General features: G+C 44.8%; 1 protein-coding gene across 2 annotated transcripts; it reads right to left on the bottom strand.

Annotated features, from left to right (window-relative positions):
* Positions 1 to 8,894: 8,894 nt before the first annotated feature.
* On the bottom strand, positions 8,895 to 20,855 carry CHAMP1 (chromosome alignment maintaining phosphoprotein 1). Of its 2 annotated transcripts, none has more exons than XM_029998689.2 (2): positions 20,520 to 20,855; positions 8,895 to 12,609 (listed from the first exon to the last, which is right to left on the bottom strand). In XM_029998689.2, exon 2 carries the CDS (start codon positions 12,546 to 12,548, stop codon positions 9,678 to 9,680), a length of 2,871 nt encoding a protein of 956 aa, XP_029854549.1. In that variant the 5' UTR covers positions 12,549 to 12,609; positions 20,520 to 20,855; the 3' UTR covers positions 8,895 to 9,677. The 2 variants fall into 2 exon arrangements, with proteins under 2 accessions (XP_029854549.1, XP_040975398.1); XM_041119464.1 differs by lacking the exon at positions 20,520 to 20,855 and adding an exon at positions 19,677 to 20,063.
* Between the last annotated feature and the right edge of the window lie 1,441 nt (positions 20,856 to 22,296).

Here is a 22,296-nt window from a genome sequence, read left to right as displayed (position 1 = left end):
ATTTGAACCTTAAGGAATAGCACTTAACATTCTAATACACGTTGATTTGCCTCACAGTGATGTAGAAAGCATTTATTTATGAGGGAGGCCTGCAGCTCAGCTGCTACAAGTCCCAGACCGCTCAGTGGCAGGGTCTTGGAAGGAACCTGAGGTGACACGTGGTGAAGGACTCATTCAGACAGGAATATTTTGGTCCACGTAGGCTACACATGGGGGTGCACATGCTCTTTCACTAAGAAATATGTAATTACCACCCAGCATTCCACCCTACTTGACGTTTTCTGCCCCTTCTGGATGTTAACACCCCATCTGCACCACAGTGGGATGCTTCATTTAACCATTAACCCAGGCGCTTACAAATTATTCTGGTTTGAAAAAAAATAATATTTACAGTCAAGACTTTTTTACAGACTAGTTTCTGCTTTAGAAATCACACAGGTAAACAGTCTGACAAGAAGAATTTAGGGAACAGTGCACGGATGAGGGGAGTCGGGCAGCTGACAGCAGTAACCCCTTAAGCCAAAGCCGCAGCAGAGAGGTCACTACATTATCTCTTTAGTGCACATATGGTCTTCGTGTAAAACCTTCTGTCCCAGCTGGGAGGCCGTAGTACCAAAATGTGTGTTACTGACATGCCGAGGCATCATTTCAACTGCAGAGCTGATTTCCCCCAAACTCTTCATTTGGTCGTCACCAGCTTCCTTGTCCTCCCTAAGAAAACAGCTCAGGACGTCACTGGGCCAGCTCAGGTCTGTAGCAGCCGCATTGCTGAGCCTTTATAATGTTACATATTTGGAAACTCTGCAGAAGGAGGGAGAACTGAAAGAGCTTTAAGATTCCTTGTATGTACATCCCCCTGCATTTCTTTAATTTTCCAGAAGAATCTGTCCTCGGAGTCAGCGTAAGCATTAACATTCATAGAATGCCAGTGACAAATGAAGTATCCATCTTCAACATCTATTTTTATCAGAACTATAAAGATTAAATATTTGCCAGGACCAGGGAAATTCTGCACCATCCTGAACTTTCCTGAAGATGGGTGCAACATTTGCTTTTCCCCAGCGACTGGGGACCTCCCCCAAACTCCACGAAGGGTGATACACAACAGCCTTGCAAGGATGCTGGCCAATTCTCACAGCACCCTGGGATGCCACCCGTCAGGTCCCATGGACTCGTTTGAGTTGAGTTCTCTCAAGTAACTCCCAACTCAACCCTCTCTGCTGGTAGTTCTTCCATTCCTTCAACCCTTTTACTAATCCCAGAGGCCTGGGAGACCTTGCTGGTGAAGACTAAGACAAACGTGGCACTGGGTACCTCAGTCTTCTCTGTGTCTGCTGTCGCTAATCCACCCACCCCACCCAGTAATGGGCCCACATTTTCTTTGTTCAGACTTTTTCAGACAACATGTGATGAACTGACCCCAACCCCCATTCCCCGTCCCCCTCCGCTGCTGGGGGGGGGAGGAGGGAGAGAATTCGGGAGTGAAGCTGTGCCCGGGAAGAAGGGAGGGGCGGGGGGAAGGTGTTTTAAGATTTGGTTTTATTTCTCATTATCCTGCTCTGATTTGACTGTTAATAAATTAAACTAATTTCCCCAAGTGGAGTCTGTTTTGCCCATGACAGTAATTGCTGAGTGATCTCTCCCTGTCCCTATCGTGACCCAACGAGCCTTTTGTTATATTTTTTCTCCCCTGCCCAGCTGAGGAGAGGAGGGATGGAGCAGCTTTGGTGGGCACCTGGTGTCCAGCCAGGGTCAACCCACCCCACAGAGGCAGTTCTTCTTACTGCTCTTGATGTCCCTTGCAAGTGTCAATCCTATGTGAACTTTGGCTTTCCTGACATCATCCTGGCACACCTGGGCGATAAGCTTTCCTCAGCTCCTTTACCCTTCAGAGCTGCCTCCCACGCGATCCCACCTACCAGTTCCCTGAATAATTCAAAGTCTGGTCTCTTGGAAGTCTATGGTCTGTACTCTGTCTGCTACTTTCCCCCTCAGGATACTGCACCCCACTATTCCATGGTCACTACAACCAAGTCTACCACTGATTATCAAATTTCCAACCAGTTCTTCCTTGTCTGTGAACCCCAGTGGCCCGTCTAGTACCTGTATCAGGAAGCTGTCCCTGACACCCACTAGAAACCTCCTGGATTGATTGGATCCTGCCACACTCCCTTTCCATCAGATGTCAGGGGGATCAAGTCCTCCACAAGAACCAGATTTTCTCAAGTTGTTCAAAGAAAGCTTCGTCTGCTTTTTCACTCTGGTCAGGAGCTCTGCAACAAATTCTTACCACGCTGTCACCCTAACTGACATCTCTGATCCTGACCCACACGCTCTCAAACCAGGCTGTTGTACGTCCCAGAGAAGTACCACGCATCCAAGCTGCTCCTTCACCTGTAGGGCAACAGCATCTCCCCGTCATCTTCCCTTCCTCTCTCTTCTGCAGAGCCTGTAGTTGTCCATCACTGCAATTTAGCCGTGTGAGCTGTCCCACCACATCTCAGTGATTCCAACAGTGTCACTCTGGGACCACACACAGCTCTCGCTCCTCCAGCTTGTTGGCCAAGCTGCAAGCGTTTGTGCGTATACATGCACTTGAGGCGTAGGCCTCCTTGCACCATTTCATTCTTCCTGAGGTGTCTCCTGATCCCATGACCCTCACATCCTTTATTTTCCACTCCTTTCCCATGTTTTGTTCGCTTAATTGCAGGTTGCCATCTCCCTCCCCCATCGTTCTTAGTTTAAAACTCTCCTCGCCAGGTTTACCAGCTTGTTGGCAAAGATGGTGGATCCCATTTCTCCCCAACAGCCCTCAACCCTCACACAGGGTCCCTGAGTCATAAAAGCCAAATTTCTCCTCCATCTCTCCCTAAGAGTCCTTGAGCCTCAAACAGGGTTCCACAATGATGAAAGTCAAATCCTTGCCTACAACACCAGCCTCACAATTTGGTGGTGACCCGCGTGGTCCATCCATGCTTCTGCAAGCCTCTGCTCTTCACTGGCAGGAACAAGACCATGACCTGGGCCCTCCACTTCCATTATTTGTTATTTTTTGAAAACTACTTTTTTTGTTCCTAATGTTTATTTTTTTACAGATGAGAAGGCATGTAGGACCTACACTTGAGGAGCTACCAGAACACTTTTGTGTCTGTGAACATTTGACTGTTCCTAAATAGAAATACATAGCACAGATGCTGTAACTGATAAACTCTTGTCTTCCGCAAAGTCAGGATGACAGGTACCTATGATAGGTATCTTTGTTCTTAACACAAGCACTTCATTTTCCCCATTAGGTTTAAATGATTTATTTTTCTTTTTACTTTCAAAAGGCAGGAGGCTTCACTTAGGTTTGGAAATTCCTTAAAAGGAGTTGCTTTTCCTCAATATGCTTCAGGTTCTACAGCTGTGCATGGAGGGAAAATTAGGAATAAACTTAAATGCTCAGTGTACAAAGAGAAAACAACTATTTTTAAATTTTCTCTTGCAGCACTGGACGAAGCCATTGGGAATCAATGCCTGCTTCTCCACTGAGTTTTGCTTTAAGTCTGGAGTTTGAGGTTTTGGGTTTCAGAAGGTTGTGCACTTTGAAGAGTCAATATTAGTATAAGCATTTGAGACAAGGAATCAAAAAAATCTGTTTCTGATACCTATACAAACCTCCACCGCAGTCAAGGATTGTCTAGGTACAATGAGAGCTACCCCGCAGCTTCAACAGAACAGCAAGTCTCAGCCACTATGCCAAGGCTCCAAGGTCAGCTAAGGAAACACGAAGCACGCATATGTAATTTATCCATTTTGTCAGGGGTTATCACTTGTGGCTTTGGCACTCTTTCATGAAGCATGAGAAGAATCTTGCCTGGAGCATCCAGTTAGACACAGACTAAGAAGGTAGAGAGGCAGTGAAAGAAAAGACCAACCCAGCAGACAACTGGCAGGATAAGAGGTAGGTGTGAGAAAATAATACAACCGAGTTGTCAGGACATCCCTGCTGAGCAACTTAGCCAGGATGTCTGTGATCCAGGGTGCAGTTTCAGAGTTACCCCAAGCCCGCTTGAGCTCACTGTCCCTCCTGGCCTTGGCTCTCTCCCTTCAGAAGAAACGTCCCCCTCACACTCATTTCCATCGCCTCAGCACTTGCAGCTGCAAGGTGAGTCAGATCGACAGACTAACTCCACAACACAAGGAAAAAGCAGCAAGTTTCCAGAGGAATCTGCAAGCTGATCTGCGTCACCACAAGGCTGTACGACAGCAAAGCGGATAGAGGAAAAATGGTGAGAATGCACTGCCAGGGCAAGGGAGAGGCCAGGACTATCCAGAGAAAGGCTGCAGTTACATCGCCCTGAGCTGATCACGAAATGATATGGTTGATTTTTACGAAGTGGAGATGGCAGCACTTCTCTGGTGGGGGGAAAAAAAAAAGAAAATAAGAAAAAAATAAAATAGACATATTATTTTGATTGTACAGCTCAGAAGAAATACCTGGTCAAGTATGTCAGACAATAAAAATAAGCAAAAATTACTTTGATTTGGCTGCTACTAAATTAACTAAAATTTAATACTTCTTTTAGAGGCTCTTTCTCAGAACAAGGGATTGTGAAATACACACGATTCTTACTTTAAAACATTACTATTGAAACCTAAATGATCTTCAGGTTTTGGTAAACAACATTTTTTTCCACAATTAATTTGCTCATTAATACAAGAACAACCAGTACCATTAACATTATATAAACATTCACATTCAAGTAGTTACATCCCACATAATTTCTTTGATCTAGAGTTAAGCAACTTACTGATACACCTAGACAGATACTCTTAGGTATGCTGAAAGAAGATAAAATGTTTATTACTGAAAGTAGTAATTCTTGCAAGAATCTCTTCCCAAATGTCAAACAAAATAGAGCTGTAATCTCTGACAGAAATGGACTTTGCTGAAAAACACCTCTGAGTTCTCTACGGAACATGACTTTTAATCTAATCGAATGCTTGTGAAAATGCACTTTAAAAATATGACTGGACATTCCATACAATTATTAACCCTTTTTTGCAATAAAAAGATGAAGATAAGTTTGTATTGCACATATGGCCACAGCTAATTTAGCTGAAAAACATCCTCTGGTGTTTCTTTATTCTGTTTCCATTTTGTACTTTCCATTGAGCATTCTCCATGAAAAGGACTCAAACCTGTGTCCTTCCAAGCATACACAGAAGAGATTCCTCTCCAAGGACGGGGATCGTATAAAAGGAACTGCCGTGTTCACTAGCATCTTGCCTAGAAGTTCATATAGGACCATTTTCTCAATCATACGTATAATCTATTAAAGTAACATTTTTTTAAAAATGCAGAGAGTCTTAAAGTTGATTATTGTGAGTGTTATACCCAAGTATATATTGAGGATATACTCCAAAGTCAGGAAATTATTTCACTATGCTGATTTTCATTAGTATGTATTATTTGTCACTGCAAGAAATAATGTTTTCTAATACTTGGGAAGCAGAGAAAACTAATCTTCACAGACTTCTGTGCTGTCATGAGTAAATTACTTCTACTGGCTTTTAGTTAACTTCACTCTTCCTACACTGAACTGCAGCCACAGGACATACAAAGTAATGCATACACATACACAGAATGCATTCACGTTATTTATATACACATGGTAGGAAGCTAAGTCCTTCTCAAGTCCCTGAAGTTTTACAAAATAATGTTGGTAATTATACATCGGATGCTTATATTTGTGATCTTTAGAGATAACTGATCAACAGCCATGTGGCAACCCTGGCTGGGTAATGCTTAGTCAAAAAGCAAATTTTTTAACTTCTCTTTTGACCAAGAAATCCCTTAGAAACTGGGGTTTGGATTTTTTTGTGTGTTTTTGATTTTTAATACGTGTTAAACTAAGTCATGTAAACCTACAGGAAAGAAAATGCAAAGCATTATACATATGCTGTGAAAGGTTCATATATATTCCATATTTTAAAAGAACACAATTATGCTTTTGAAGTCTATTACAAAGCATATACAGAAAGGTTAGAATTCAGGTGGAACCCTACACCTTCCTCTACTTGCTTTTCAGTTTCATATTCACTTTCCCAAAGTTTGCATTCTCCAAGTTTTAAATTGATTTATCTAGCTCTGATACTTTCTTGAGCAACCTTTCTCATTCCCCACAGAAAGTAAGCAACAAAAACGTTCTTATATGCTTATACTTTAGAAAAGCAATTATTTGACCAAAACTTACTTAAAACGAAAGTTTCTTCAGAACAGGTCGTAACAGCAGTACAGTAGGAAACAGTTCCAACTTCTTCCTCTCTCTTCTCCTTTTAAAAATACATATATATGAGCATAGCAATGGTTGTGGTGACCTCAGTGCACTCATGTTAGTAAGATACGAGCAAGCTGTTCTACATCACTAAACAGTCATGATTAAAAAAAACCCCTCTAAAGGACAAAACTATGAATCCATAGACAAACCTTCAAAAATTGTATTTTCTACAAGATTTTCTGCTTCTAAAATTTCATATTAATATACAAAGAGAAGGAAAGGAATTTTAAGTACATACAACCTGCTATATCCAATCCCAAGATTATTCTTAAGCATGATGAAAAAAATCTAAAGATTTTTACAAAAATCCATAAAAATTCCAAGTTTAATTGTACTCATCTCTGTTACTTAAACGAGATTCTCTTCCTGCCCCACTCCAACCGGAGCTCTACACTTTCTCTACACCCTAATACACTGGTTCCAAATGGGCTTCTCATCTTTTTTCTACCAAGGTAATTAATTCATAACTGTATACATCACCTGTGAACCACTGCATACCCTGTATAGACTGGAAAATTTTGTCTACCACATTTCTCAGCATAGGCTATAAATAGCCTTTTGGGGCGGAAAAAAAAAAAAGAAAGAAAAAAAGAAGTGGAGTTGTCTTCTTTACATCTAAGGTCTGTAATCACATTTTTCTCAGGCAGGAGCAGCCCACAGGGTTCAGAGAGGGAAGGAACTGCAGTTATCTGAAATACCCATACTGGAAGTAAACTTTGTGTTTGCCCCAGCTGCTGTCTCCTGACCCGATCACGTTGTTTGCCAAGCAAACCACCTCCACAGGAAACCTGAAGTTACAACTACTGGTGCTGACCCCAAAGGGTCCCTGTGCTAAAAAACAGGAATGAGTGAGACAGTAGCACGCAACACCAGGGGCTTTGATAAAATGCCCCAGTGACTTAATACGCAGTAATTTCTGGAAACTGCAGACCTCTTTATTTACTTCATACTCTAACATATGAAACAAAATTAGTAATGATTTCAACTGATGTTATTTCAGAGAGTATCCAAGGACTACATTATAGCATTAGGCATATTCCAAGCAAATTCTTTCACTGGTTAAATCTTGAAGTGCTTCACTTGCATTTCTTATGTCAAAAAAAGAATGATCACTGTTTCTACTCGAGTATTCATCCTTCTACTCAGCATCTATAATAGGTCATCTGAAAGGGAACAATAAACCCACAATCTGATCTGTCTACTGGTGTCCTACAGTTCCTTAGAGAAATCAGTTCAGATCCCAGCAGTACATATCTTAAAGATCTCAAACTAGCACGGTGTAAGGGAATGGTGAAAGAACACTTAGTCTGGACAAAAAAAACACACAGCAGAAATGTCCTTCAACTTCCACGAGGCTCTGACAAAATTCTGTACCTATTGAAACTGGAAAGTGCCCATCATACCTGGATTTAAAGAGATTCAATGCCCTAGCATCAAGGGGACTTGCAGAGTTCTTCTCCAAGAGTTACAAAGTACACTCTGACAGCTGTAAATCAAGATTAAAGAATCAAGTAGTCAGTTACTAGAAAAAGTATGTAGAGAAACAGCATCAAGTCTTGATGATGGATTCCCAGAAATCAAGGAAGTTAGCTGGTACAGAGTAGTGAGAAGTATCTGTCAGTAGTGAGACACAGAACTGTAAAGGTGACACCGCTGCCAATTCAAACAAATCCTTCCTTGATTTCTTCTCTTTATTCAAATAGCTTAAGGCATCTTTTTAACCAAATTACTGCGCCAAGAGTGATGAAATGATAGCAGAGGAGAAAAGCAGCTTTTATACCAACTAAGTACGCTAGCAGAGCCATAATAGTCAAGTGCTCTCTTTTAGATTTATCTATAGTCGCTCCTAGAAAAAAAAAAAAAAATTCTAGAATCCTAGTCCAGACCCCGTGAAAGGAAACGAAGGGCACTGGACTTAGGGGCATGGAGTGGGTTTTGTCCTGTGTGAGAACCCTGCAAGAAAGCTTGCTCTTAACAGGCAGCACTGAGAAGTCACCTAAGTGTAGAGCTTTAAATATTTTTTTCCCTTCCTTCCAGAAATCCTCTTGAAACACAAAAGATATCAGGCACAGGCTTCAATCAAATCAATCTGAAGCTCTTTGGTAGGAGCTTACACCTGGAAATTTTAAATTATTATTTATTTAACACTATCACCTTCATATTCTAAGCAAATATTTACAACAGCTGAAGTCTAGGCATAATTTAGCCTGAGGAGAACAAAACTGTCCTTGCACGACCTCCACTTAAAATCTATACTCCTGCTGAATTATAAAGTACTTACGTTTTTTGAACAGTTAATACGCAAATAGCACAAAAGCAAGCATGCTAAATAACAGTGCACAAATTCCTGTTTTTCATGTTTTCCCTCATTTACATCTGGTATGTTTTTCTGAAGCAGACAGGAAATTTAGACTAACCTTGCTTTCCTAGGCTGGTGACTGGAAAGTTGAAGTATTCAGAGCAGAACTCCAGGACAATTTTCATCTCCTGTTGCCAAAGATACTTAAAAGACAGTATGTTCAATGTGAAAGGTTTTGATCTTGATTTGGAAAAAAGGAAAAACAGCCAATGCCAGGTTGGGTTTCTTTTTATTGTTAAAAGATTAAAGCATAACATTTCACCAAATACAAGAAATTTAGGGGTTTTCTGACATTACAAACATCTGAATCATCAAGAGAAAGTGTTGAGCTATACATATTCTTGACGTTAATCCATCAATTTAAGGTATATTAGTACATGCTTAAAACATGGCCAAAATACAGAGTCACAAAATAAGTACCTTGATGCTCCTAAATCTGAGACAATAAGTCAGGGAATTGAGTGCAATAAATTTCCAATGAATGACTATACACTCAATTACAACCTCAGGGCACAATTACTCCAGAAGGATTGGTAGTTTCTCATGCCTGGCTCATTCACATTCCATTTGGTGAGAATTTTAATTTTGAGAATTTGATAAAAACATTTTGAAAAATACATTTAACAAATGTGAAAAAACAAGTTCAGTCTTCACAGGAATATATGGATTGCTTGCCACTCCAGTCCTTAATTGCCTGTATGTTTTACAAATCTTTAAAAAACTAATTTGTATCAATTTTGGTTTCAAAAACATAGTACATCTGAAAAATAAAATATGACTCTACTGATGGGTAATACAAAGACATGAGCACATATTTAAAATGACTTTCGAAAGTAAATCATTTCAGTAATACAGCTATAAGACAAGTTAAACATAGTACAATAAACCATGCATCTTCTGACTTGTCAGATCAGCTAAACTACTCGGTTAACATACAGCAACACTTTTGAACACTTCTGTAAATTCAGCTTTTCTAGCACAAGGGAAAAAACAGATTAAATTTGTTCTTCAAGTGGTTCAAGGCTGTCCAAGTGTTTTTTAGGTGTATCATCACTATGACGGCTTTGGCAATGGGTCAAATGTTTCTTAAAGCCTCGGGGAAAATTTGATTCAAAATTACAACGTGGACACTTCAACAAACTCTGACCATGAGCAGCAACATGGTTTTTAAGAAGAGACTCCAAGAGAAAAGCTTTGCCACATATTTTACATTTGTATGGGCTTTGAACATTATGCTTGTTAACTAAATGGTGCAAGACAGCACCTTTTTTCATTGCACGACAGCAACAAATTTTGCAATAATACTTTCCCTTGCCACGCTTCATGTATTTTGCTATTTCTTCCTCAGAGATGAAAGCCTCTTTCTCTTCGGTAAACTGCAGCACACACTGTGGCTGCACGGGAGTAGTTGCATCTATTTTGCTCTCTTTGCCGTAATCAGATGACTCCATATCATATTGCTCTTGGTCACTGTTGGATTCTTGCTCCTTTATCTCCATTGAGTCCATCTCTGTTTTTCCACACTCACTGCTATTTAGTTCAGAATCTGAGTTCTCCTGGTTTTCCTTCTTGGGCTTCTTTTTGGGGCATGAATATAACATGTCTTCTGGTGATTCTTTGGCTAATATTGATTGTTCATCCTGTGAGAATAAATCATCCAGTGGTTTCTGATCATCTAAACTGTGAGAAAGAAAGTCACTCTCACCAGACTCACTAGGTGTCTGGGGCTCGGAGGAAAAACCTGGAGCAGACTTGTGAGGCTCGGAAAACAGGATGTTCTTCTGGATTTCAGAAGGTACAGTAGTTTCAACATGTCTCTGGACATCAGAGGATAAAGCAGCAGCAGGCTTCTGCATCTCAGAAAATACAGCGTGCTTTTGAACATCAGGGGAAACAGCAGATCTCTGGGAGTCAGTAAAAACAGCTTGTTTGGGGGTCTCGGGAGAAACAGAAGGAGTAGGTTTCTGGGACTCAGTAAAGAGGCCGTGTTTCTGAATTTCAGGAGAAGCAGATTTCTGAGACTCTGGAAAGGAAGTAGACTCCTGAACTTCAGCGGAAATGGGAGCAAGTTTCTGGGCTTCAGAAAATAGGGCATGCTTCTGGACTTCAGAAGAAACAAGAGCTGATTTCTGGGCTTCAGAACATAGGGCATGTTTTTGGCCTTCAGTAGAAACAGCAGAAGTAGACACCTGATTCTGGGGCTCAGAAAAGACAGCACGTTTCTGGGCATCAGTAGAAACAGCAGGATTAGGTTTACGAGACTCTGGGAACAGAGCTCTTTTCCGAGGTTCAGGGAAATGAGCCCGTTTCTGAACCTCAGACGAAGCAGCAGAGGTGGATTTCTGAGTTTCAGAAAAATACATAGATTTCCGGGACTCAGAGAGTTTCCAAGATTCAGGAGATACCGAAGCACCAGGCTTTCGGACCTCAGGAAAGAAAGGCGGCTTCCAAGAGTCAGAGGAAACGGTGTGACTAGACTTTCGAAGCTCAGGAGAAACAGGGGGAGAATGCTTCCAGGTGTCAGGGGACAGAACAGGTTTCCAGCCTTCAGGGTAAACAGATGAGATGGGTTTCCATGGCTCAGAAGAAACAAGAGTAGACTTCTGGGATTCGGAAAAGGACGTAGATTTCCACGAGTCAGAAACAAGCCTCCTAGGTTCTGGCGACACAACGGGGCCAGGCCTTCGGGACTCGGGGGCAGACCTCCGGGATTCTACGGACACTGACATGGCAGGCTTTGGAGCCCACGGAGAAACCGTGGAAGACTTCTGCACTTCGTGAGGCGTAGATCTCCAGGGTTCAGGGGAAACAGTCGGACCAGGTCTCCACGACTCTGGCGAAACTGCAGGAGCAGGCCTCCGGGTTTCAGGAGAAGAAGCAGAAGCAGGCCTACGCATTTGAGAAGGATGTCTCCGGGGCTCAGGAGACCCAGCTGGGGCATACCTTCGTGGTTCAGGGGATACTGCTGGAGGAGGTTTCTTTGGCTCTGGTGACACTGCTGGGGAGTATCTGCGGGGCTCCGGAGACACAGCGGGAGAATGGCGGCGGGGCTCGGGTGATACAGCCGGGGAATGCCGACGGGGCTCTGGAGACATAGCCGGAGAATGCCGACGGGGCTCTGGAGACACAGCCGGAGAATGCCGACGGGGCTCTGGAGACACAGCCGGGGCTGGCTTCTGAGGGTCGGGGGACACAGCAGGAGATGGCTTCTGCGGGTCTGGGGATACAGCAGGGGATGGCTTCTGCGGGTCTGGGGACACAGCAGGGGACAGCTTCTCTGAGTCTGGGGATATGGCTGAGACTAACTTCTCCGGATCTGGAGATGTGGCCTGGGCTGACTTTTCTGGATCTGGGGACGTGGCCTGGGCTGACTTCTCTGGCTCTGAGGAAGTCGCCTGAGCCAACTTCTGGGGCTCCGGGGACACTGATGATTTCTGAAGCTTGGGGGAAACAACAGGTTCAGATTTGGGGAGTTCAGGAGAAAGGGCAGGTTTGCGCAACTCGGGGGAAAGGGTAGGTTTTTGTGGCTCCAACGTGACACTTTTTTTGGAGGAATCTGAATCTCCTTCTACCTGTTCTTTCCGCTCCTCATTCCACTTCTCAGGTGCTGCATGTTGTGCTGTGATGTGGTAATATACGTTGCAATACATCTTGCTTGTAAAGAAACATTTGTGGCAGTGAAACAGTTTTGCACTTTTTTGATAAAATATAAGTTTACCCAAACCAGCAGCATCCATTTCATCACAATACTCTGGGTGTATGGTACCCATATGAATTTGTATATTTTCATAGTCCGTTCCTCTGAAGCTGCAGTGATCACACTCTAAGCGCTCGGTGGTCTTACGTAGTATCTGCAACACGTCCATTTTTCTACGGTCAGTAACACTTTTCACAGCACTGCACCTTTCAAAGAGCAAGCTTCAGTTCCTGCAATAAAGGAAAAAAAAAATCTGTATAGTTAACTGTCAATGTTAATTTCAACTCTTTGTCATTCCTAAATAACCACATGTGCTTTTTTTCTCTCCATTTTAGAGAGCATATCTTCTGCATAGGTACTAACTACTTCATAAAGAAATACAAATATAGGTCTCTCCAACTTCTGCACATCATTTTACATCAGTAGAACTTGAAAAGCAAAGCTTATATTTAACAATAGGCCTTCCCAGCTATGTAAAAAAATCTGGAAGCAAATGCTAAAAAAAGAACACAGGTGATGAAGAGCTAAGTTTGTTTCCTTGATAAATGTGATTGCTTTCTCAGTTGTCTTTTCTTCCCAGATTTGAAGTGTTTTTATTTACATTACACCTGTAAACTGCAAATAAAAAGTACTCTAAAACAGTGCTACTGAGATAGCCATTTCAAAACTGCATCTTCATCATAAAATATCAAAACAAATTAGCTGTTTTTGACAAAGGCAAAAAAAAATTCAAGAGGAAAACAGCAGCTTAAAGCCTAGGCTCTGTTTTCATCTGCTGAACACTGTTTTCCTTTCACAAATTACATGAAAAACAAAAGCTCCTGCTCATAAAGACCTTATCCATTATGAAAAGAATTTTTTCCATTCCATTATTTCATCTGCTGCCCTAATAACAACAAAAATACTATTTAAAAAAAACAGTACTGACTTTTTTTTCCAGTTGGTGTAGTTGACAGCCCTCTGTATTCAAAACATTGTTTGCCTCACCCCAAAGAGAAAGATGGAAATCTCTCAAAATCACTGTTTTTGCAAGACCTTAAAAAAACAAAACAAAACAAAAAAACCCACCCAAAAACCCCAGAAATGCAGCATCTGAAATGCAAATAATTTTTAATGATTTGGCTAGATTCCACTATTTCCAACAGAATTTACTCGGATTAGCTACTACAATAAGCAGAAAACCAAGTCTAACCATATTCCATAAGTCATTTTCACGTAAATGTGGGAGGTATCTCTATGGTGAAAAGGAGTATTTGTGAAATGCACAGGCTTTTTTCTTGTATGTTCAAATGAAACAGATGTTACATGATTATCATGCTAAGCTATCAACCTAATTCTGGGGGTCTTGTAACACACACTGTTTCAAAACACACAAAGTTTTTGTGTCATTTTAACATTAATTTTCCTGTCTAAATATATAGTAGACTACCAAGAAATCTAAAAATACGCATCCAAACGAAGTTTTCTTAATTTATTCCTAAAGCATTTTTACCCTGGTTTCTTATGGAAATGAGGCTTATACAAACACATTGCCCTACAGTCATTGCCAATCAAATTGGACAAAGCAATCCAGTCTCATTTTACATTTCTACAAGTTTCATGAAAATCAGGAACCAAGTAGAGAATGAAAGAAATGGCTCCACTGAGGCTAAGGCTGAATATTTCACTTAACAGTTACTGGCTCTGTTTAGCCTGTAATCAGTACATGAATGGTCAGTATGCAAATAGTCTTAAAACCTGCAGAACAAGCAGTGTCTGATTCAGCTTGTAATTCAGGAAAAAGAGAAGGAATTAAAAATACAACAGCGGTGAGCTGCTTTGGGTTTGGGGCAGGGACAGAATGAAAGTAAATTAGCAGTGCTGCTAAAGGATGACATGGATACAGAAAAAACAACAGGAAAGGGGGATTGGCTGAGGAGTAGAAGGCACAAATCCCTAAGAAATAAAGGTTCACTAGCTCAGTTCCTCATGGAACAACTTCTCTGCACGCACTATGCATATGCACCTCAGATCAAGTCACAGGAATAGGTAGATTTCCAATCGGGAAGCACAGCGGGACCACAGACAGAGCTTTAAGAGGGATCCTGCTTTACATCTCTGAGACAAATGAACAGCATCCGACCGCAGGCTAGCTACACATGAAAAGGAATTGCACTGCTCTACAAATACTGAAGTGGAAGGACCTTTGGGATGTAAGTTGCAGTTTCCCAGCACTATTAACAGCCATACAAAAGACACCCCGAAATGCAGTCCACACCGCATTCGGTGTTGACCACAAAACACTTCCCAACATCTTATAACAAACTTTATATTCCTGTACAAGATCAAAACAAACCAGAAAGCTAACAGTAGTGCTCAGTGGTCTGTATCTCTGCAATAGCAAACAACTTGCCAACTGAAAAACCCCAAAGCAAGCCGTGTCTTAACACACCAAAAGGCCTGAAAGACTTTATGAATTAGGGTTTATTTTTTGGCTGGGGGATTTGGGGCAATGGGAGGAAAGGAAGATTTCAATTTGAAAGCCAAAAACTCTGAATTGATCATACGAGCTAAAGAAAAATAACTTTTTTTACCAAATCACAGCAAAACATAATTAGGACAATAAGAACATACTGCACTAATCACATTTTTAGAACTGAAAGGGAATTTGTCACTTCCAAAATTGGTGGTAATCCTGCATTGTCCATTTTCTTTTCTCTAGAAAAAAAAGGCTCTTCCAAACTGAATTTATCATAGCTTACAACAAAGTTTACCAGACAACCTCTTCTACCCTTTTCACACATTACCTAACTGTTGCCCTTTCTGGAGTTTTCTGTTACTCACTCCTCTCAACTACACTTCACCCCACCTCCCACCCTCTCCTTTTATTCAGTCCTATCTTACTTTACAATGGAAATTTCCATTTTCCTTCCAAATGCAACAGTGAGAAAAGGTCCCTGGCTCCCTTTCACAAATTGTCCAAGTTGCTGTTAAGCTTTTTTGACCAGGAGGTTATTCTGGAACTGGAGAAGTTACAGGCACTTCCTCATTTTCATCTCCAGACATTTAAAGGTTGACATTCAAGCCTTTGGCATAAGAAATAACATTAAAGAGTTGGTGGTACTTTCTCTCACACTGCCATAGCTCACCATTTTTAATTTTCTAACTTCACTACACTGTAGCTGGCAGTCACTGAAGAAACTGCCTCTTCTGCTGAAATCTCTGCTTAATTGAGGCATACTACTAAGCAAGACAACTCTCTGGTACTGCAGCACCTTAGGCCATGACTCCAGGGAATAGTAAACCTAGTTTTAGAATAGGGACTGTGAGACCAGTAACAAACTTGAACAGCGCTGAGCCACTATTAACTCATGCTGTCAATTTAAATTTGTTGAAAAACTTCTGAAGGAGTTAACTCTGAAATGTTGCTGGTTCACTTAGCACACATCTGAATAGCTAGTCTAGAAGATTTTTCCATCAACCCCTCCTGATCCCTTCTCACTTTGAGCTCAACCACCACTGTCTCTACATAGCTCTGATTACTGCCCTCCTCTATACTCAGGTTTGTCACACAGATAACGGCCTGCTTCACATTTCTCTTTGCTGTCAACCCCTGCATCAGAACTTGTTTTGCACTGGATCCTGCCTTGACTAGTTGGGTGAAAGTTTGAGGAAGAGTATGTCACTGCTTTCTAAACAGTCCCACGCCAGCACAGCCAGCCAGGCTAGAAAGCATATGGTCAACAACCAGGTCCCCTTGCCTTTGGACCTGCATGAACTGTGATGTAATCTGTGCTCAGTGGCATCTTTTTTGGCAACACTAAAAAAGATGGACCACACTCCCTCTGCGTAAATGCTTTATTACAGACATCAAAGGGACCTAGCTCTGCACTGCTCCAACTCAAACCCATAAAAAGAGTAAGGAAAATAACTGGTATGATCAATCTGGCAGGGTGTCCCATGTGCACTGCAGAGAACTTGACCAAATACTAAATCCAAACATCATTTTAGTCATCTGAAGCCCTTCAGAGAGAAGTACAAATTTCAGGATGAAAATCAAGTTGTCATGAGAGACAGGTGCCCCATGAAACACAGCAGAAGGGAGAGGGCTGCCAGAGTATCTCTCAAGCCCCCTTGAAGACTCCTAGAGAGACAAACAAGCTGCCACCCGTCCAAGTACAGATAGCTGTTGTGCATGCCCCAGGCTGCTTTGTTTTGCTGGACACTCTGCCAGGCCCTACCTGGTTTGTAAAAAGGACACTTCAGCATTGCCCCTACTCAAACTCACAGTTACAGGATGTGCCATGCCACAGTGGCTATAGCTGAGGCCGTGCTGCATGCCACTTGAAGACTACAGAGCGCGCCGCGTTCCTTAACCACTATTTCTGCATCCCCTCCTACTTTTCTCACTTTTCATGGCTCCAACACTGAGAAAACAAATACAGATACAGCCAAACAGAACTATCTACTCTGAGAACACATTACAATTGAAGCAGAAGCCTGAAGCCCAGCATTTATGCTTGTCCTGTGGCCGCATCCTGTCTCCACTTCAAGACGAAGTACTAAGATTCAACTAAGATTCTGGAGTTTGCAATACTAAACTTTAGCTTAAGACAGCCAAGACTCGCTCTTAGTCTTCCTGAGACATGAAGATTTCCACTGGAGTCTACCTGAACAGGCAAATGCTTCTGTCTACAAGCTCACTATAGCCACAGATACCAAGCACAGTAACAGCACCAGCACCAACTCAGCTCTTAGCTCGACTGAAGGTTTTTGCTGACCTGAAGTGATGTAGATCAACGTCCACCACTCAGGTTAAAAGCTGCTTGAAGAGACCCAGACACATCAGCAGTGGGACCACCAGTCTCCGTTGCTGCTCCATCAGCCACCTCCTCCCACGCCCTTCTTTCACACATGTCTAGAACCTACACACAAAGTTCCTACCACCAGCTCTCCCCTCTCTCCGCAGAGATGCTGAAGGTCCTTACACCAGTTCCTGTCCCCTACACTGCAGTTCTCACCGTGATCTCCTCCATCATACAAACAGCAGGGGAAAAGGATCGGTAATGAGGACCCGTATCTACCTGAGAAAAGAACAACTACCAGTACTTTTCTTGCTCAGTTCTCAGCATCCGAGAGGCCAAAGTCATGATTTGGCAGAAAGAAAAAGTACCCAAGGAGTCAGAGGCAATGAGATAACTGCAAATTCTGAAGCTGGCTACGTATATTGCAGGGCAACGACAGAGTGCAGTCAAACAGCATCAGCAATCTCTGTCGAGCTCACATCAGACTGAGCAATAGGAGTGGCCAAAGCTACTGTACAGAGCAGACAGACCTCCTGGTATCTACCCAGCCAGCACATACAGCCACTTCAGAGCCAGTTCCTGAATTCGGCATCCCATCATCCATGAGGATCCCACTAAAGATTAAGCCATACTTCCTACACCCTCTCAAAAACCTCCCAGTGGTAGAAAAAGAAATGCGCAGGAGATAACTGTGTATAAGAAAGAATCCACCCATGGGATGGCACAACACTGACTCTGGCAGCTAACAAGATGTCTCCACTTCTCAACTCCATTCCAATTTCATAGCTACACATCTACTAATCATTTCAGTTATTTTTAATAAACACATTCTACACTCAATGTTGCAACTTTTAATATATCCCTGAATTTTTCCTCTACAGAGGATACACTGTGACTGTCATCAGGCAGCACCAGAGGCAAGCAACGAAGGGCTCAAAGCTAAAGATCTAGACTGCCTGTTGAGCACAGAAAATTACGGGTTGCTTTTCATATGACACGTAGAATTTCAGAACACAGCAACAAGCAGTTTGTCATGTCATTCTTCAAAATCAGACTGTCTTGGTTCCCCTGGCAGAAGGATCTATACCTCTTTTCCTCTCAATAAAGAATCAAGCCTGGTGAGACACAAGCAGATAATGAGGACATGCAACACACACCAGTGATGCCAGCAAGAGTTGGGAAAGCCCTCAAGAAGAAAGGCCTCTATTTTCTGTGATTCCCTACAACCACATTGGAGTCCCTGTATCAGTCACTGCACAGGAAGGATGGCTGTTCGTTCTCATCAGCCTTGGAAGTTTCTTGCAGGCAAACAGTTCAGCCATATCCTCTATCAGTGAAGAGGGTCGATGGTAAAGTTTGTTCCCAGCACAAGAAAGCTGAATACAGCCACATCTTTGCCTCCACTAGCAGGAGCAGATCCAGACTACTATTGCTGTGTCTAAGCAAAAGGAAAAATGACATGTTCCTGCAGTGCCAAAAAGTAAATGGCAGTCTGGTGGCAACATGATGCTTCTCTTGAAGCTACATCCCTGTGTTGTGACTGACAAGAAACAGAAGTTTAGCTCCCAGAGGAAGCTGCACACAAACACCCCCACAGTGCAGCAGAGCAGGCACTTCACAGCGCAAATGGCAGGTAAGGGGGTCACTTCCACCGCACCGTGAACGAGACAGGCAAGCGCGATGCTCCTGCTAATCCAGCAGCGTCCACAGGAATCTGACTGCATCCTGACAACTGAACTCCCAGCTCCCGGCCCATCTATATGGGCTAAGTTCCATCAGCAACGATCGCTGAACCACGTCTTTAAAATTACACACCTAAAAAAGGTACAAACACTCTGACCCAGCCAGCCACTGAAAGGGTGAAATACGCTGTGAGAACACGTGAGACACCAGATCCAGGCAGAAAACGGCTGTATTATGTGGTCTTCTGTTTCCAGGAAGGGTTCAAGTCAGTAGAAAAGTGACAATACTTGATGCACATGCAGATGACTTAAGAAACATGAAGGGGACAGAACTGCAGCTATTTTGCAAGATTTGCACCTTTGCTAAGAGAACGACAAGTCTACACAGCAACATTAATTCTTAACACAAGATCTAACAACAGCCTAAACTGCAGAGTAATATCAATACACCTGTGACAGATTCGGGGTAGGAAAAATTAACTCCATGTACTTCTGATAGGGCTTTCTAACTCCAAATTCACAATTCCACACAGATGGCTTCCAAAAAACGGTCCCAGAAACCTTACTTCTGCAGTGCTGAAGCTGAGCTAATGAAGTGCCACTGGACCCACCAGAGCACACAATCTAGTCAGGAATCGTGAATTAAGGTTGTGGATCTTGGTGACACCAGGCTACGAATTCCACTTACATTACCCTGGAAGCAAATGAATCATAGAATTGTTTAGGTTGGAAAAGACCTTTAAGATCATCGAGTTTAAGATCACAATGAGGTTCAAGGGGAGCTCGCAGAAGAGCAAAATGAAATCCGAAGTCTCCGTGTTCTTCACTTACCAACAACTCGGTCCAAGTCCAGCTTCCAATTACCCCTCTTACTTCTAACGGTGCTGAACTGCAGCTCCCTCCGCACGGTCAAGCATCAAATCCTCCTAACACCTGCACCAGCCCCTTACAGGCAGTGACTGCTCCCCCGGCCCTTCTCCAGGCTCCCGAAAGTTAACACGCAGGAGCCTCCTTCAGTTCAGCAGCCAGCTCTAAATCGCCACCAACAGTCGCCATCCCTAACGATGTAACCCAACGACACGTTCTGAGCCTTCGCTTTGCATCTGCTTCGCTCCGCCTGCGGGGCGATGCAGTCCCCTCCTCGCAGTCGCTTCTGTCGCGACCGAAGAGGACGGTCCCGTGGGGAACAGGGCCCGTGCAAAAACTCCCCCCCCCCTTTTTTTTTTTGTCTCCCCCGAGCTGTTCTCGCAGCAGTTGCACGACCAGGAAAGCAGAACTCGCAGCGTGCTCCACCTGCTCCTCGATCCGCCCGCCATTGATTTAACTTTCTTTCGGGGAGGGGGTGCCTGCGGGATGGGCTTTGCCCAGCCCCCCCCCCCCGAACCCCCCTCCCTCCCCGGGATGAGGCGGGGGGGCCCCTCACCGCCCGCCCCTTCATTCCCGGCCCACCGGGCGGTCTCCCCCCGCCGCCTCCCCTCTCCCTCCCGCCGGTTTTGTTCCCATTTACCACACACACCGCTGCGGCGGGGGCTGAGACAAGGGGAAGGCCCAGGCCCGGTGTCCACGGGGAAAGTGGAGCGGGCCGGGCCCCGGTCGGCGGCGGCGGCGGGAGACGGGGGGAGATGGGGGTGTCGGTGTGTGAGGGATCCCCCCCCCTCCCCTCCCCGTACTCACCGTTGAGGAACCTCCGGGGCGGCAACGGGGCGCCGGGCCGGAGGGGAGGAGCTGGGGCGCAGCCCCCCCCCCCGCCAATGGCGGTGACGGCAGCAGGGCCGGACCGGCAGCGCTCGCGGGCTCGGGAGGAGGAAGAGGAGGAGGAGGAGGGGGAGAAGGGGAGGGGGGAAGGGGAAGGGGGGGGGGGCTCCGGGAGGAGGCGCGCGGCCGAATAGCGGCCGCTTTATCGCTCCCCCGGGCCCGCCCGCCGCCCAACCGGAAGCGTCGTGAGTGAAGGAAGGAGGAGGAGGAGGAGGAAGAAGAGGAGGAAGAAGGGGGGGGGGGGGGGAAGCGGGAGCCTTGTCACGTGCCGCTCGCTGTGGCGGCGGCCCGTCACGCGGCGCCCTCCGCTCCCCGCCCGAGCCGGCAGGGGGCGCTGCTACACCGGAGGGGCGCGCGGCGGCGGCGGCCGCCGTGAAGGGGGAGGCCGCCGCCGTTTTCCCGCGCTCGGCGGTTCGTCGGTCGGTTCCCGCTGCTCCGCGCCGTTAACCCCCGCGGTCCCCGGTGGCGGTTTGGCGGTGCTCCCGGCGGGGAGGGTGTCCGCTTACGGTTACGCGGTGTGAGGCGGGGGGGGGGGAGGCCCGGGCAGCAAAGGTCGGTGCGTTCGTGGAGCTGAAGGCGGGCCTCGCCTGGAGGGAAGGAGGCTGAGGGGCGACCTCGCTGGTCCCTGCAGAGTCCTGAGGAGGGGACGTGGCGAGGGGGGTGCTGAGCTCTTCTCCCCGGGATCCAGCGATGGGACGCGTGGGAATGGCGCAAAGCTGCGCCAGGGGAGGTTCAGACGGGACATTAGGAGGCATTTCTTCACCGAGAGGGTGGTCAAGCCCTGGAACAGGCTTCCTCGAGAGGTGGTCGATGCCCCGAGCCTGTCAGCGTTGAGGAGGCGTTTGGACAACGTCCTTAATAACACGCTATAACTTGGTCAGCCATGAAGTGGTCAGGCAGTTGGACAAGATCATTGTCATACGTCCCTTCCAACTGTTCTGTTCTTCTTCCTACCTTCTCCTTTCCCTAACAGTACGTGCTGAGGAAATCCCTGATGACATTTCTTCCCACTGGCAGAAGGGATCGAATGGGTAACCGTGTCCCAGGCTAGGCATTGGCTCTGTCGCTTTGCAGGAAGGAGGCACGTACCTCCTGATGGGGGCGAGAGCTGCGGATCATCTCAAGATAATTTGACCATCTGAACAGGCTTGCAAAAAAAGATGTGGAAAGTGCAGTTTTTGAAAGTCTTCTGTGCTCATCCAGTTTAGCTGGGTTTCCGTACCACCTCTGACACTATAGTGAGGCTCAAAAATCAAGCCTGGGTGAAGGTGGGCGAGTAGCCTGAAAACCACCATTGGCCAAAAGGTACCAAGCTCGGGGTTGTGAGCATGTGCAAAATCACAGCTTTTCTGTGTCCTGCCGGTCCCTCTCCCAGGTGAGACCCGTCCTCCAGCCTCCCCCGGGGCATCCAAACGGGTGGGAAATACTTGCTTTTGAGCAGACTCTCATCTGGTGAAGATCTCAGCTCTGCCTGGCTCTGCTGCAGGAGAACTTTCCAGGCAAGTGTCCTTCTCCTTAGACCAAGCCGGGCTCTTTTGCTGAGGGGAAAGCCAGCCCCGTGCTAACACCGACTCAAGACAAAATCCTTTCTCTGCAGTCGGGATGAACTTGGCAAACAAGGTAAACTTTAGATGGAGCTAAACCCAAATGATGCTCTAACAGCAGTTTTACTTAACCTTGAAGTAATTTTAGTTGG

This window comes from Aquila chrysaetos, chromosome 23 (assembly GCF_900496995.4).
Source record: "Aquila chrysaetos chrysaetos chromosome 23, bAquChr1.4, whole genome shotgun sequence".
NCBI classification, from domain to species: domain Eukaryota; kingdom Metazoa; phylum Chordata; class Aves; order Accipitriformes; family Accipitridae; genus Aquila; species Aquila chrysaetos.
The sequence above is the reverse complement of the archived record's forward strand: the minus strand, read 5'-3'. Positions and strand labels throughout refer to the sequence as shown.